Raw genomic sequence first — 15,193 nt, 5'->3', positions numbered from 1 at the left:
GCATCACAAGTAACGAGTTGAAGCTATCATATCAATATTTACCTCTATGAACGCGGTCTCACTAATCCTTATTAAGTCCTTCCCAGCAAATGTAATTTTAGGCAGCTCTTTTCCAGCGCTACCAACATAGGTTTATTTATACCAGTTGCTTCAGCTATTCGACATTTAGTAAGACAGCTAACACTTGACTAATCCAAGAGGGCTATAGATTGACATTTATAAACATATATTTTATCTTCGATGGGGATCAGGTGAGAAACCCCTTTCTCTCTATTCTTTCTGCTTTAATCTATCCGCTTATAGTACATTGGTCTTCCTGACCAAGTGATCAAATCTAATCTAACCCATCCAATGTTTGCAAATTTAAATTTGAGGCTTTCCTTTGGCGCTGTAAAAACCTATCGGTTGACTTAAAGCCAAATAAATGGGTTTTCAGTGGGAGCTTAGCAATCTTCAATTTAAATAAAGTTCAAAATAGTCGAAATAGCGCGCCAAAAGCGGGATGAACTTATAAGATTTAAGTACGGAATTCAATAATATAATTAAATAGTATTAATTGCGTCAGTTTACAATTCCTTCTCTTTGATTTTTGATAATTTTTTTCGTTGATGGTTTTATGTACTTTCTATTTCTATTTCTATAAAAAATCTGGGTATTCAGTTTTATAGACCCTTTAATTGTAGTATTAATTGTGTCACTTTACAATGCATCAAAATTTGATTTGATTTTTGATTTTTTTTTTTGTTGATGGTGTTCTGCATTTTCTTCCACATAACAAATGCACAAATTTTTTTTGTATGGAGAAAACGCATAAGGAAAATGCCAGCATTTCGATACCACAACTGAAAAGGCTACCGCATTTACATACCCAAAATTTGTATTTGTAAGCCCAGAATTTGTCTAAAGTTTGAAATGAAAACGTGTTGAATTTTTCAAAATTGTCTACAAAGTTTCAAACATTAAGTTACATGATTTTTGTTGTAGTACCAACTATAATTTTATTAAAAATATACAGAAATTAAATAAAAAATAAATAAATGCCCAGAACTTTGCACTATGTCGCGCTGCTACTATTGTGCGCAAAGGTGTACATATGTACTATTTAGTATGCACAGTTCGCCTGCTTTTTTTGAAAATTTATATAGACCATCAATAGGTCTGCTCATTAAGCAAATTATCAAATTTTGGTGTTTATATACCCAAGAAACTTGCAAAAAAGTGAGAGAGCGAAATGACATTTCATTTTGAGGGGAAGTTGCAAGTTTTTACTGGATAAATTTTTACTTGTAAGAATTTACAAGTGAGAGAAACAGCTGATCGCAAAGTGAAAATAAAGACGAATTAAAATTTGCGAATTGCAATGGCCAATAGAATTTTCTTCATCTGACAGCGACGATGAAATGGAACAAATTATTGTGGACAAAATGAAATTCCGAAGCTCGTTATTTTGCATTTTAATTCTTTTATTTATTTTTGTTTTTTAATTTAATTTAATACGAGGGAGCTCAAGTGAAAAAAAAAATTAAGTTTTTGTGATTTTTCCTGTCAATACTTTAATCAGTTTTTCGATACTCCAAATTGTTACTGGGTTTGCGTTCATGTTTTTTTTTTTTTTTTTTTTTTTGATATTTTTCTCAGTGAGAGCGAAAAATATTTTTTTTTTTTTGATATTTTTCTTAGTGAGAGCGAATTTTCGAAAATTAAGTCATTGTCAAGTTAGTGGATAATTTTTACATGAACAGACCGAATATCTTTTCTTTTTTCTTTAGCGTTTTGTAGAAAATTTACTCAGCGAAATTAGCCACTGTGCAATATTAAATTAAGTCACATATCTTTAAATGTTACAATGAATAGTAAGCCAAACAAAACTAGCAAACAAAAGAAAGAAAGTAAAAAACTTAAAACAAACATTTGTGAAATGCACGCAGCCAGCGGAATGCTCGAACAGTAAACATTCTCGAAGCATGAACAGCAGCTATAAATGCACCATTTTTGGTGGCGCTGCTGGCAGTTCCAGTGAACAAACAAGACGAAGTTGCAAATCTACGCAAAAAGTATAAATAAGCAATAGCTCTTTAAGCCGCATACAGGCAACAGTGGAGCGCAGAAAGTGTAGTGGTTATAAAAAGACAACAACAACAACGACGACGACGACAGCTGAAAACACGCCAACTACCACGCGCAACCATCATCACAAAATGCAGTTGCATTACAGCACCACCCACTCCCAACTCGCCTCACTATTACTCTTTCTCATCTCATTTGTTGGCTCCCTTCTGCCCACAACCACGCTAGCTGCCTACAGCAATGAACTACTCGATTACCCAGCTGACATGACAGACGCAGCTGGCCATGACAGCTATGATAGCTATGGCAACTATGGTGGCTCCACCAACAAGCATGTCAGCAAATTGAACAAAAACCCACTTACCGCACTCACCTTCCAGCTAAGCGGCAACAATCTGCGCTGGCCCTGCGAATCGACTAAAAACATTTACGTACAATCCGGCCGCTATGTGCCGCGCAATGTGATCGTGACGCGTGCCCAACTACAACGTGATGACGTCTTCGTCGCACTGCCACGCTACAAACAGGGTGTGCCATTCACATTGGGTCGTGTGCAACTCAAGAAGGGCCAGTGTGTGGCCAAGATAGCGCCATATCCGTGCTGGGCCATTCAAGAGGAAGGCTCCTGCCAAGCATTGCAGTCCGTCGTCGATATTGTTGTGGATCCACATGTGAGTATACACGAGTATGCCATCGTACAGTGCTACAGGCTGACGTCCAGTGTATGACTCGTGCAATGCAACAGTAAAACACTGGGCGGCGTCGTGTAGAGCGCTTTGGTAATAAATCTAGTTAGTTATCTTTTCCCTACCCTCCATACTTATTTAGTGAATATTTAATTTATAGCAAATAACTAACTACGTATATACAAATGTACAATTAGATGTGTATGTGTGTGTATGCTTATTTGTTATGTGTGTCTGTGTGTGGTTGCGTAAACGGAGCGTGCTTGTGCCACCAATATTAGATTATGTGTTGTCGCCTTGGCGGTGCAGACGAGGTCACTGCCAATGCCATTGTGGGTGAGCAGGGTCAGCATATTGGGCCACACAGAATGCGATATCATCTGGCAACGCATCTGACACTACAATTGCAAACTTTTTGCTGCTTCAAATTGTGGTAAATACGAAAAGTAGTCAGCTGCTAGTAAAAGAAAAAAAAACAAAAAAAAAACAAAAACAAAAAAAAACGATAAACGATACAAAAAACAAATCAAAAAACTTGGACGAGAATTAGTTTAGGATATAAAGGTCTGATGTGTCTGTCACTGGGATATGCGCTTATCGCTGCCAACCGCTTTGCATTTCTGTGTCTGTAATGGCCAAGAGGCATATGCCGCCATAGCCGACCGACAACTGCGAATATAAAAAGGAATAATTCTGTTTATCTTTATTTGCGTAGGCGAACTATTGTTGAGAAAAACTATTAGACTGTATTAAATTTGAGTAAATCCACGCAATGTGCAATAAAGCATTCACACTGAGTAAATTTTTGGAGTTAAGTTTCTAAAATAGGGGTTAAGAAACTATAAAACTGGGTCCTATACTGAATTCTTATATTTATACCTATCGGTTTAAGTGCTATATCTCTGCGCCGCGCCAATACAGTAATTTTTTCACAGCCTACTTAGATTGTGAAATGTCAAATTACGAGGACGGGTCAATAAGTTCGTGATTTTTTGTATTTCTGACCTCTTTACTGACAAAGAAATACTGCTCCTGTCAACAGGCATCTGTCAGTTGACTCCTGTCAAAATTTGAACGTGCTGCGTCAGTTAGTTTGTATTTTACAGCTACCTTTATCAGACTACCCAGTAATTCACAGTCGACCACAAACGCAATCGTGTAACAACTTCACAGGAACGTTTTGCGTTATTTAATCGCAATATGGAGGAGTTTTTGCGCAGTTTTGTAACCGTGGACGAAACATGGATCCATCACCACACACCAGAGACCAAACAACAGTCGAAACAGTGGGTTTCTAAGGATGAATCGGCTTGATAAGCACACGAAATTCAATTTTTTCCAATTTCTCCTCAAATTATATACAATAAATAGTTTTTCGAGCAGTGAACGCCCCTCGGCAGAGAATAGTTAATTTCCAAATACATCTTTGACATGAAAAAGCGTCTCATGAAAACCAATAGCCGTTTGGAGATGGCATGGAAGTGTTATTATAGATAAAACCATTTGCTAGGGTGTTCAAAAAGTTTTGCGGTTCGATAAGAAAAGCACAATTTTATGATTTGAAATGCACTTTATTATTCAGTACAGTCTTCCTGAGCATCAATACACCTCTTCCAACGAGATTCCAATTTATGAGTTCCCTTCCCTCAAGTGAGAATCTGGAAGGGCAGCAAAATACGCTTTCACAGCTGTTAGGAACTCTTCATTTAATGAAAACGCTTTACACGCATGATTGTTTTAGGTCTGAAAACACATGGAAGTCATTAGTGGTCTAAATCTGGTGAATACGGTGGACGCTCCAATAATTCGCACTTTAATTCATGGATTGTCAAAATGCTCTTCTTTTTGTTTTTTTTTTTTTTGGTGGGTGAGATAGGGTTCAAAATGCCTTCGCACTTACAGCGACCGTCGTCTATAACGTCGTGTGATGTGACCACTGAAACAATCTCTCCTCCTCTTCTGGGGCGACTCCCTTTCAGGAACTTCTTCTTTTTTTAATTCGCACGATAACCGCTTACGCGATTTTAGCAGAGTTAAACAAAGCGCGCCAGTCGTTTCTTTCTCATGCTAACCGGCGCCAGTTGGACACACCAAGTGAAGCCAAGTTCTTCTCCACCTGATCTTTCCAACGCAGAGAAGGCCTTCCTCTTCCTCTGCTACCACCAGCTGGCACGGCATCGAATACTTTCAGAGCGGGAGCGAGCATTGGGACGACATGACGCAGCTAACGTAGCAGCTACTACAGAAGTATCCGTGGCCCGAGAGGAACCGAAGCTCCTTTGAACCCATTTACCTATTGCAGGAATGAGCTTCGCCGTCCATCTGCCAATCGTATCAGTCTCCCATCGGCTTTGCCACCGCTGCATACTTGGCATCTCCGTTCCGCGGAGTTAGTGATGGCGTGTGCTTTTTCTTAGAGTCCCACGCATCTACTCGTTCTTGAGCCATAAGGTCCTCACTGATCACAAAAACTGCTGCACCTGAGACAGTGCGGTAGACTGAAGCAACTGTGAGTGCCGCTGTTCGTTGCACAGCCTCCAGTGCTTTGCGCTTGGTTTTGCAATTTAGCGCATTTCCCCATATTTCGCTGCCATACAGAAATATTGCGTTTGTGGTAGCCATGATCGACCTTCTTTTACTCTGGGTTGGTCCACGGATCTTCGCCATTAGTCTGCTCAGCATTCCTGTAATCTTCGCTTATTTAGTAGCCGCGTGCCGTATCTGGGCCCAGAACGTAAGCCTGCAATTTAGTTGAATACCTAGGTACTTCACCGCTTTTTGAGTCACTAGGGATGTGTCACCTAGTTGCATACTGTCCTCGAGTGGCATGTATCAAAAAGTGGCATGTGTTAAATGTGCATTGCCCTCATGAAAAATATATATTTTTTTTTTTGCAAACTGGCTTCTTTTTTACGCTTTTTCTCCTTCAGCTGGTCTAAGAGATTACAATAATATTCAGAATTTATTGTTTTACCAGTTTGCAAGTAATCCCCAAACAAAATTCATTTTGCATCTCAAAAAACTGATGCTAACACCTTCTTAGGCGATTTCTGGACACGAACTCGTTTCGGAGCGCCATAACCAGGTTCGCACGACTCTTTAGCCTTTTGTTTTGACATAAAATCATGGTAATAAACCCAAGTCTCATCCATTTATTCTTTCGAAAAACCTCTAAATGTTGCGAAGAAAATCGCATTCGAATGTTTGTTTGTTCGATTGTTAACGAATGCGGCACCCGTTGTGCACACAGCTCTCTGAAACCCAATAATTCAATCAAAATATTGCTTGAGATGCCTAGAGCTTCTACTAAATCTCTTTGAGTCACTTGACGATTTTCCAATAGTGGATCCTGTATTTTCCCTACGATTCCAGGTGTTGTTGCTGTTTTTGGACAACCCTGACGTAGAACGTCTTAAAGGCTTATGCGGTCACGTTTAAGTTCAGCAACCCATCTTTCTACAAGGTGGCGCAAAAGTAACCTTCCGATGTTTTTTGGCTGTAATTTAACAAAAAAATGAAAAACTTTGTTTCTTCTTGTGGATTATTTTTATTTGGTCTTTCAATTTTTTTTACATCAAGTCGAGAATATGATGTCATGTAAATGGACGCCGCCACAGTTGATTGCCATTTGAGCCCTTTTTATGGCATTTTCCATCACTTTGGCCAAAACTTCCGTCACATTCTTAACGGATATTGTTGCAAGAGTCTGAGGATTGTTGACATAAACCCGCGACTTCAAAAAGCCCCACAAAAAGAAGTCTGGAGCGGTCAAATCAGGCGATCTCGCTGGCCAGTGCAAATCGCCAAAACGGGAGATTAGGCACCCGGGAAACACATACTTCAGCATATCGGTTGTGGCACGTGCAGTGTGTGCCGTTGCACCGTCCTGTTGGAACCACATGTTTCCCAATCCCAATTCATCAAGTTGCGGCAAAAAGAACTCGTTGATCATTGCTCTGTAGCGCTCACCATTCACAGTAACCGTTTGGCCCGCGACGTCTTCGAAGAAAAAAGGTCCGATGACTTTTCCAGCGAAAACAGCACACCATACAGTGACTTGGAGCGGGTGTAATGGCTCTTCGTGGGTTACACGCGGATTTTCAGTGCCCCAGAAGCGTAAATTTTGCTTATTTACGTACCCGCTAAGATGGTTATGATTATTATTATTTTTGATGAAAAATCATCTTCCTCTTGGTGGAGATTAAGGATGGCTTGAGCGTATGTTAAACGCGATTGGCGGTCAGTAGCTAACAGCTGATGCACCGTCTGAACTTTGTACGGAAACATCTTCAAATCTCGTACCAAAATTCGCTGTAAAGACCGTCGACTGATACCCATTTGTGTGGCACGTCGTCTGATCGATGTCGACAGCGCTTCCATGACATCCTCGGCTACAGCAGCAATATTCTCTGCAGAACGGCTACTCCGGGGTCTGCCACGCCTGGCAGCATCTCGTGTTGTGCCAGTCTCTTCGAGGCGAGCGGTTAAACGTCGCAGTGTTTCACCAGTAGGCGTTGGACGGCGAGGAAATCTGCGACGAAATTCACGTTGTGCCAAAGTCACCGACCGATTATTGGTCAAATAAATAGTCAGCAATATTCCGCTTTCTGGAGCAGTGTAGCGCATTAGGGGCCAATCGCAAAATTTATAGCTTTTTCTGATAGGCTGCTTGAGTGGCATACATAAACGCTCAAAGTTCTTTCTACACCTGCAAACTCTAGCAAAATAGGCAACATGAAATATTTGAACAGATTTAATTATAATTTTATTATAGAGTACATTTTTGTTTGTTTTGCGGCGCTTACACCCTTTATTGGGCACTTGTCCGAAAACAAACACCTACAGTTTTAAGCTGACCCTTGACTCCGAATTTCAATTTACACTTTTTTTATACCAAAATTGAATGCACTATAAAACTGCGCATTAAAAAAAATTTTTTTTTCTAATAAATAAGTTTGAAATTTTTATAAGAATTTCTTGAATTTTATTTAAATTACACAAAGTTAAAACTTGGATTTATATGATTTTTGAAGGTTAATGAAAAACAAAAGTTATTCAAATTAAATCAGAAGCAAATAAATTGTGATAGCGTCACAATAAGTCAATAAGTCCTAGTGCTATAGTTAATTAATGTATGTATGTATGTGTGTATTTGTAGTTGCATAGTTGACATTTTCACACTTTGGTATTTTCATACCTATGGAAATGCGCAATATATTCCTCACAATATGGGCCAATTTAAAATATTTACAGCAATGAAGAGAATTTGGCGCCGTAACCATTTTGCTGGCAATGCAATTGCGGAGGCAAATATGAAAATTGTTATTATAGCCTAATAATGAAAGTATATTTATATGTATGTGCAAATAAAATAGTAGACACATATGCATGTGCATATATGTACATACGAGTACGTATGCATTCACAGAAAAATGTAAAAATATCCGAGTCATACTGCATTGCGCATAAATATTTGAGTGGGTGTTCGTTTATTTGCCGATCAATAGCACAAACCGACACATGCTTGTTCAGTTGAGCATGAGCGGCACAGGGTACATACGTTCGGTATTTGAGGAGAACTTGAGAGTAAAACCAATTAGCTTTTATTTTGAATGAAATTTAATAAAACTAACCGATTTTTTTACACAATATTTACCTTTTATATTAGCTTGGGGAAAAGTAAATGTATTATTTTCTCGGCAGATCAAACAATTTAAAGTTTATGGTCGTTGTCAAGGTGGCATTTCACACTAAAAAAAAATTTTCCTGTTTTTTTTTTGTTGTTCCATTCACACGAAAAAAAACCTTTTTCTGTTTTTTTTTTTGTGTTGTTCCATTCAGTTGTAAGTTACAGAGTGTCAACAATGGAAGTCAGCGAAGAGAAAATTTCATTACATTTTACAGTTTTTCTTTGCTAAAGGTTAAAGGCGAAAATGCAAGCCAGGCTGCTGAAATTGTGAATGGTGTTTATGGTGTCGTTACTTTAATAGTTAATTATGAGCAATTTTGGTTTCGTCGATTCCATTCAGGCATTAAATATATCTTTTTATGTCAAAGAAAATGTCGATAATGTCGATAAAATCACAGAAATCATCGAAGTTGACCGGCATTTTAGTAGACGTAGCTTCGCCCAATAGCTAAAGATCGTCCATAAAACAGTTTTAAACCATTTGCTCAAAATTTTACGCAATAATAATGGATTTATTTTTCCCCAAACTAATATATCTATAAAATAATTCAATGAAATTTCCATTAGCTGGAATAAACTTCTCGAAACGATTGCATGCCCGGATCAATTGCTTCTTATTCATATTGAACATTACGGAGCCTTCAGAGAAGAAATAGTGTTATGAGGTTGCTTATTGGTTTCACGCTCCTCTACGCCCCATAAGTAATACTCCAAGGGGTTAAGGTCTGTGGAGTTAGGCAGGCATAAGTTCTATGTTATGTGGGTATGGAAATTTTTAGACATGCATTCTCGTGCAGCCATCGCTGTATGTGAAGGAGCAGGATCTTGCTGAAAGATATACTATATGGGCTATCACCGCGTTCACTAACATTCCAGGATTTCACTGCTACCGATAGAACCTCGATATATGCAGCAGAATTCACTCGAAATCCTTGAATAAGGAATGGTGGTGGCCTGGCATGACCTTTGTTGCTCACGACACCCAACCCAATTACAGTGGCTGGAAGCTTCGTGTGCATGACACCAGGAGCCTCTCTGGGGTTGAAACATAACTTGGAATCTGTCATTTCTGCGTTTGGTATTCTTATTCATATTCACTAACTGCTTTATGCGCATAACGTAAGATTCATACCGTAGACCTTCATGGAGAATTCGACGGATAAGACCCTCAGAAGCATTAGGCTCTTTCGCAAGGGGCCTCTGTATAGTTTGAACATAACCATCTGTCATTTCTACGGTTGGTCTTTTGGTCTTAGTCAACATTTGTTTGGCCAGAAAAAGCCATAACATCTTAATCACTTAAGGGTGTTTAATTTTGTTTCGAAGGCGTTTTCATCGGATAAGTCGCTCTTCTCGTATTTGTTCCAACATAAACTGTCTTCTGCGTATAACGTATGACTCAAACCGGAGATATCCATGGGCAACGGATAAGAACCTCAGAAATATTAAGCTCCCTCGCAAGGCCTCTCATTGATTTTGGAAGATCCTTGTGCTTGCATTTATGAAATAAATTTTGCAGATTGGACAGTGTCAAAACTCTCCTCGCATTTTATGCGTTCTGAAACAGATTCTGCATCGCCGTCTGATGCTTCCAATTCAAGGTGGACCTCATGAAAGAATGAATGGACGCACTTAAGAAAATTAAAGATTTCTAAATTGGTATGATTTCCACATATGGCAACTATAATTGCATGTCTCTTTATTTCTTGAGTTAAATTGTAGTCTTCCAAGTCTTATCTGAAAAAGAGCAGAAAGAAAAATGATGGCTTCGGGAAGTTATGGCCACCTATGTGCATGTTTCCAGCTTCCGTATGTAGGTACCCTGCATATATTCTAAAAGTAGAAATAGAAACAAAATATGTCATGTCTGGCCGTTTTTATAGATAATTTTTTCACGTTTTTTAGACATAAAATCGTCGATTGGTGATATTTTTTACATTTTCGACACTCTAATCATTCTGAAAAATTTAATTTATTTCTTAAAAAACATATGGATAAGTGAGTGAATCTTCAACTAAACCTCTGAAACTTTTCTCCGCATCATGCAATTTTTTTTATTAATTGATGAATCTTAACCTTATTTAATTTTTTACAATTTTAGGGTGTTCTGTGGGCGTTAGACGTTGGACTTGTGAATACGCTGGAACAACCGATACGCCGTTGCGGTCCAAAAATCGTAGCAATCAATACAGCTGACAACAAAGTAGTAAAGATCATAGATTTGACTGATCTGGTAATTGCAGAATCCCGATTGCAATTTTTGGTGGTCGACTATTCAAAACATAATAAGCCGTTTGTGTAAGTGAATTATAATATTTTTTATACCCGCGAATTTGAGCCCAAGGGGAGTATAATTTTGCTTATATATAACAACATAAAGGAATCGAGATAGATACGGCTTATGCGAGGGGGTTTCAATAAGTACCCGTGTTAGAAATGAAGACACCATTTTTTTCAAAAAAAAAAAAATTTTTTTTCAACATAGTTCCCTTTGAGAAAAATACACTTCTCCCAACCTTCCTTCCAAAATACGTCTCTATTTCGGCGATGACTTCACCGTTTGAACTAAATTTTTTTCACGCGAGCCATTTCTTCATGTTAGTGAACAAAAAAGTCGCAGCGAGCCAGATCGGTTGAATATGCGGGGTGTGGCATAATTCATAATGCAATTCATGCAGTTTGGCGGCGACAACTCCGGATGAAAGTGCTGGTGCGTTATCATGGTGAAACAGCACCTTCCTTTTCGCCAAAAGCGGCCGTGTCTCCTTCAAGTTTTTGTGAAAGCGGTCCAATAACTCACTGTAATATTGTCTAGTGATCGTTTTTTTCTTTTCCTAAAAAATCCATTAGGATGACGCCGTTCGCATTCCAAAAAATCGTCGCCATGATCTTTCCGGCCAGTTCCACTGTCTTCGCCTTCTTTGGAGCAAGTTCACCGGAAGAAATCCATTGTTTTGATTGTTGCTTAGTTTCTGGTGTGTAATAATGAATCCACGTTTCATCAACGATGACAACTCGACGCAAATATTCCTTCGGATCTCGCTTAAATAGCTCCAAACACTGATTCGAAGTTAACAGCCGCATCCGCTTGTTGTCCACCGTGAGCAATCGCGGCACGCATCGGGCCGATAATTTTTTCATTGCCAATTTATCATGTAAAATATTAATTGCCCTTCCGGTCGACACACCTACGACCTCTCTTACTTCGTGAACTTTCGTTCGTTGATCAGCGAAAATCATTTCGTAGACTTTTTGAATGATTTCCTCAGTAACCACGTCTGCCTGGCGTCCTAGTCGCTTCTCATCAAAAACGGATGTTCGCCCACGTTAAAATTCATGAAACCAATATCTAACTGTGGTCATAGATGCCGAAGCATCCACATAGACAACATCGAACTTTGCTTTAAACGCCTCGCATTTTTCCCATCCAAAAACAAAAAGCAAATTACCAAACGCTACAGCTCTTTTTTCATTTTAGCGAAAATCACGAAACACGTCTTGCTCGAATAGCTGCCAAATCCAAACTAACCTATCAATCAGTCTGAAATTTGTTTTCCCGTCGTTTGATAGATGGCAGCACACCTAGCTAACACCAACTTCCTTCAGAAATGCCCTCTGTCATGGATACTTTTTGAACCGCCCCCCTATACTTAGGGACTTGAGCTTAGGACACTTATATATATAACTAGCAAACCCGGCCCCCTTCGCTGGGCACACTAAAATAGAATAGATATGGTTTAGAACAGAAAATATATGATTTTCATATTATTTATTTCTTTATTCTTTATTCAAGCGCTTTGGCATAAACAATATTTTTTGTTTTTGAGTAAATATAAAATATAAATTGAAAATGAGGAAAAAAGAAGATTGTTTTTAAATTTCAAATCAGCGCATATGAATAAACAATCGTCTTTTTTCCTGATCATCCATGAATTTTTCGTTTCAATTTATATGTTTTATTAAGCATTGGAGCTTTTTTAACCATTATCCATTTATATTTTTCAAAAAAAAAACGAAAAAAAATTGTTTTTCCACGAACACATAATTTCATTCGGATTTCACATTAAATTCTCAAATTTCGTAAGAAATTATTCACTGTTCCAAAATCCACTCCAAAAAAATTCACAAACAATTTTTACATGTTGCACTTACGTTTTTTCCTTATGGCATCCAAATCAGAAAGAAATATTGACACATTGTAACTCACACTGTCAATTTGACAGTTCGGTTCCGCCCCAAGCGTTAAAAAAGTAAGCGACATTATGGCTGGCTCAAAAGAACGCTGTACCCGTTGCCACTGCTCCGAATTACAACCAAACTTTACGAAACCCATTTTCAATACTTACTTAACAATGTGCATAAGTTTGGTTTAATTCGATGCAAAGACACGGCGGGTCCACGTTTTGGCATATATTTCGAGACCCTAGTCATCAATAGGTATGAAAATTACCAAATTACCCCGTATTAAAGCACTTGTCAACAGCTTTCATTTGATACCCATATTGTACATACACAACCAAAGGTTACCCGGATCCACGTTTTGACCTATATCTCGAGACTCCAGTCACGGAGCGGCATGAAAAATACTCTGTACTAAAGCATTCACCAACAGCTTCAATTTGATATCCATATTGTACAAACACATTCTAGGGTCCACGTTTTGGTCTCTATCTCGAGACCCTAGTCACGGAGTGGCATGAAAAATACTCTGGACTAAAGCATTCACCAACAGCTTCCATTTGATACCCATATTGTACATACACATCCGAAGGTTACCCGGGTCCACGTTTTGACCTATATCTCGAGCCCTATTTCCAAAATAAAATATAATCCATGTTACTCGTGGATGATGTAGCTTTCGAATGGTGAAAGAATTTTTAAAATCGGTCCAGTAGTTTTTGAGCCTATTCATTACAACCAAACAAACAAACAAACAAAGTTTTCCTCTTTATAATATTAGTATAGATATCAAAATGCTAGTCCTTCCATCCGTGCGCACGATAACTCGACCAAGAATTTAAATATTTTAATATTGGTATGCATATTGTGTACTCTTTGACCAAGACAAGTTGGTATTAAAAATGGGTAGTAATGGGTTAATAACCACGCCTCCCTCCCATATAACGCTAATCTTCCCAAAAAAACCTAGTACCATTTATGTGCAAATAATTAACCCAAGAAAAGAAATGCAACGCATTTCGAAATGTTTGGTGCCACGCCCATTTTCGGTAAATGCGTTTATCTCGTTAACGAGCGAATAAAACTCGCCCGCTTACACGTTAAGCTTCCCACCTCATTTAGATCCGATATAACTATTAGATTATTGCGATCGAATGAAAACCACGCCCATTTTTTTATATGTATTGTATATGAGTTTAACTGATTCCAAAATAAAAAAAAAAAATCCAGCCCAAATTAAATTTTACAAAAATGTGCGTGGCTATAAAAAGTTCGGAAAGAACACAGAAGGTGGCCGCATACGCGCATCGCCATTCTGCTCTCTGCAAATTTGACAGAATCAACTGGCGTGATAATAATTATTTATTTGTATTAATTTTATTGTTATTGTTTATTCAATTATTCACAGCCAGAAATACTCCCAGTGACATCACAATCTTGTAATCTATCATTCTTGAGATTTAGCCTTCCCTATTCACATTTATATGTATATATTATATAAAATTTTACACACCCACAACAACATTTCATCATTTCTCCTCCCGCTCTCTCTCTCTCTCTCTCACACACAGTTATGTTGCCGATGCGGGTGCCCGCAGCATACTCGTTTACGATATCTCAGGCGGCAAATCGTATCGCATCGTTTTACCCAAAGCCACTGCACCCTCCACCGACGTTCTCTACATGGCATTAACAACCACTCCGGATGGTACCTCGACGCTCTTCTTCACTTACCTCAGCTCGCCACGTTTATATTCCATACGTGGGCAATACTTGCGTGTTGGACAGGGTACTGGTTCGATTGTGGATGTGGGCGCTAAACCTTATGGCAAGCAAATGGTATTGCTTGGTGCCGATGGGGGCACGAATCTGTTCTTCCGCTACAAGGGCGAAAACGACATATACATGTGGAACTCAGAGACTTGTTTTAAGGCGGCCAATTTGAAGGATGTGCAACATGGTGGCGAATGCCGGTTATCAACTCAGGTTAGAAAAAAATGAGTAATGAGAGTTTCAGTGTACGACGTAGCAATGTGTTTTTGTTTTTGTTTTTCTTTGTTTTGTTTTTTTTCGGCACAGGTGCTGCCTGGTCACAAACGTTTCATGTGGGCTTTGGAGAGTAATTTCCACGATTTTATAACGGACCGTACAGGCTGCAATGGCGCATCGATTGTGCTGCATCCAGTTGTGAGCGAACGTGATGATTGAACATCGCACCTAAGAGACTAATTTTAATGACTTGTGTATAAGCAAATCAATATGCAAATGTTATAGTAGTGAGCTTTATTTATGTTTGCATGATTATTATTATTATTATATATTTTTTTTTTTTTTTTTTTTAAAAGTTTGTTCTTCCTTTCTTGGTGTATGGTTTTAGTTTAATTTTTATATTTAATTTAATTTATAATTTTTTTTCGTTGTTTATTTTTATACGACATGTTTTGACCCATTTCTATTTCCAATTTTCTCCAGCTTTTTGTTATGTTATATTTTAAAATACCACTTCTTTCCTTTCTTCTGTTTTTTTACTTAGGGTGGAAACATTAGAAAAGAAAGAAGAGAGCGAACGAAG

General features: G+C 38.4%; 1 protein-coding gene across 1 annotated transcript; it reads left to right on the top strand.

Moving 5' to 3' along the window:
• Positions 1-2,021: 2,021 nt before the first annotated feature.
• LOC129242576 (major royal jelly protein 1) lies at positions 2,022-14,956 on the top strand. The gene is made up of 4 exons (XM_054879304.1): positions 2,022-2,738; positions 10,544-10,740; positions 14,193-14,607; positions 14,701-14,956. Exons 1-4 carry the CDS (start codon positions 2,199-2,201, stop codon positions 14,827-14,829), a joined length of 1,281 nt encoding a protein of 426 aa, XP_054735279.1. The 5' UTR covers positions 2,022-2,198; the 3' UTR covers positions 14,830-14,956.
• Positions 14,957-15,193: the final 237 nt, after the last annotated feature.

This window comes from Anastrepha obliqua, chromosome 3 (genome assembly GCF_027943255.1).
Source record: "Anastrepha obliqua isolate idAnaObli1 chromosome 3, idAnaObli1_1.0, whole genome shotgun sequence".
Classification (NCBI taxonomy): Eukaryota; Metazoa; Arthropoda; class Insecta; order Diptera; family Tephritidae; genus Anastrepha; species Anastrepha obliqua.
The sequence above is the reverse complement of the archived record's forward strand: the minus strand, read 5'-3'. Positions and strand labels throughout refer to the sequence as shown.

Bases quoted from the DNA above. Each gene is read 5' to 3' on its own strand.
- LOC129242576 (XM_054879304.1), top strand. From the start codon at position 2,199: ATGCAGTTGCATTACAGCACCACCCACTCCCAACTCGCCTCACTATTA. The intron at 2,739-10,543 runs GTGAGTATACAC...TTACAATTTTAG, and splicing joins ATATTGTTGTGGATCCACAT to GGTGTTCTGTGGGCGTTAGA. The intron at 10,741-14,192 runs GTAAGTGAATTA...TCTCACACACAG, and splicing joins AAACATAATAAGCCGTTTGT to TTATGTTGCCGATGCGGGTG.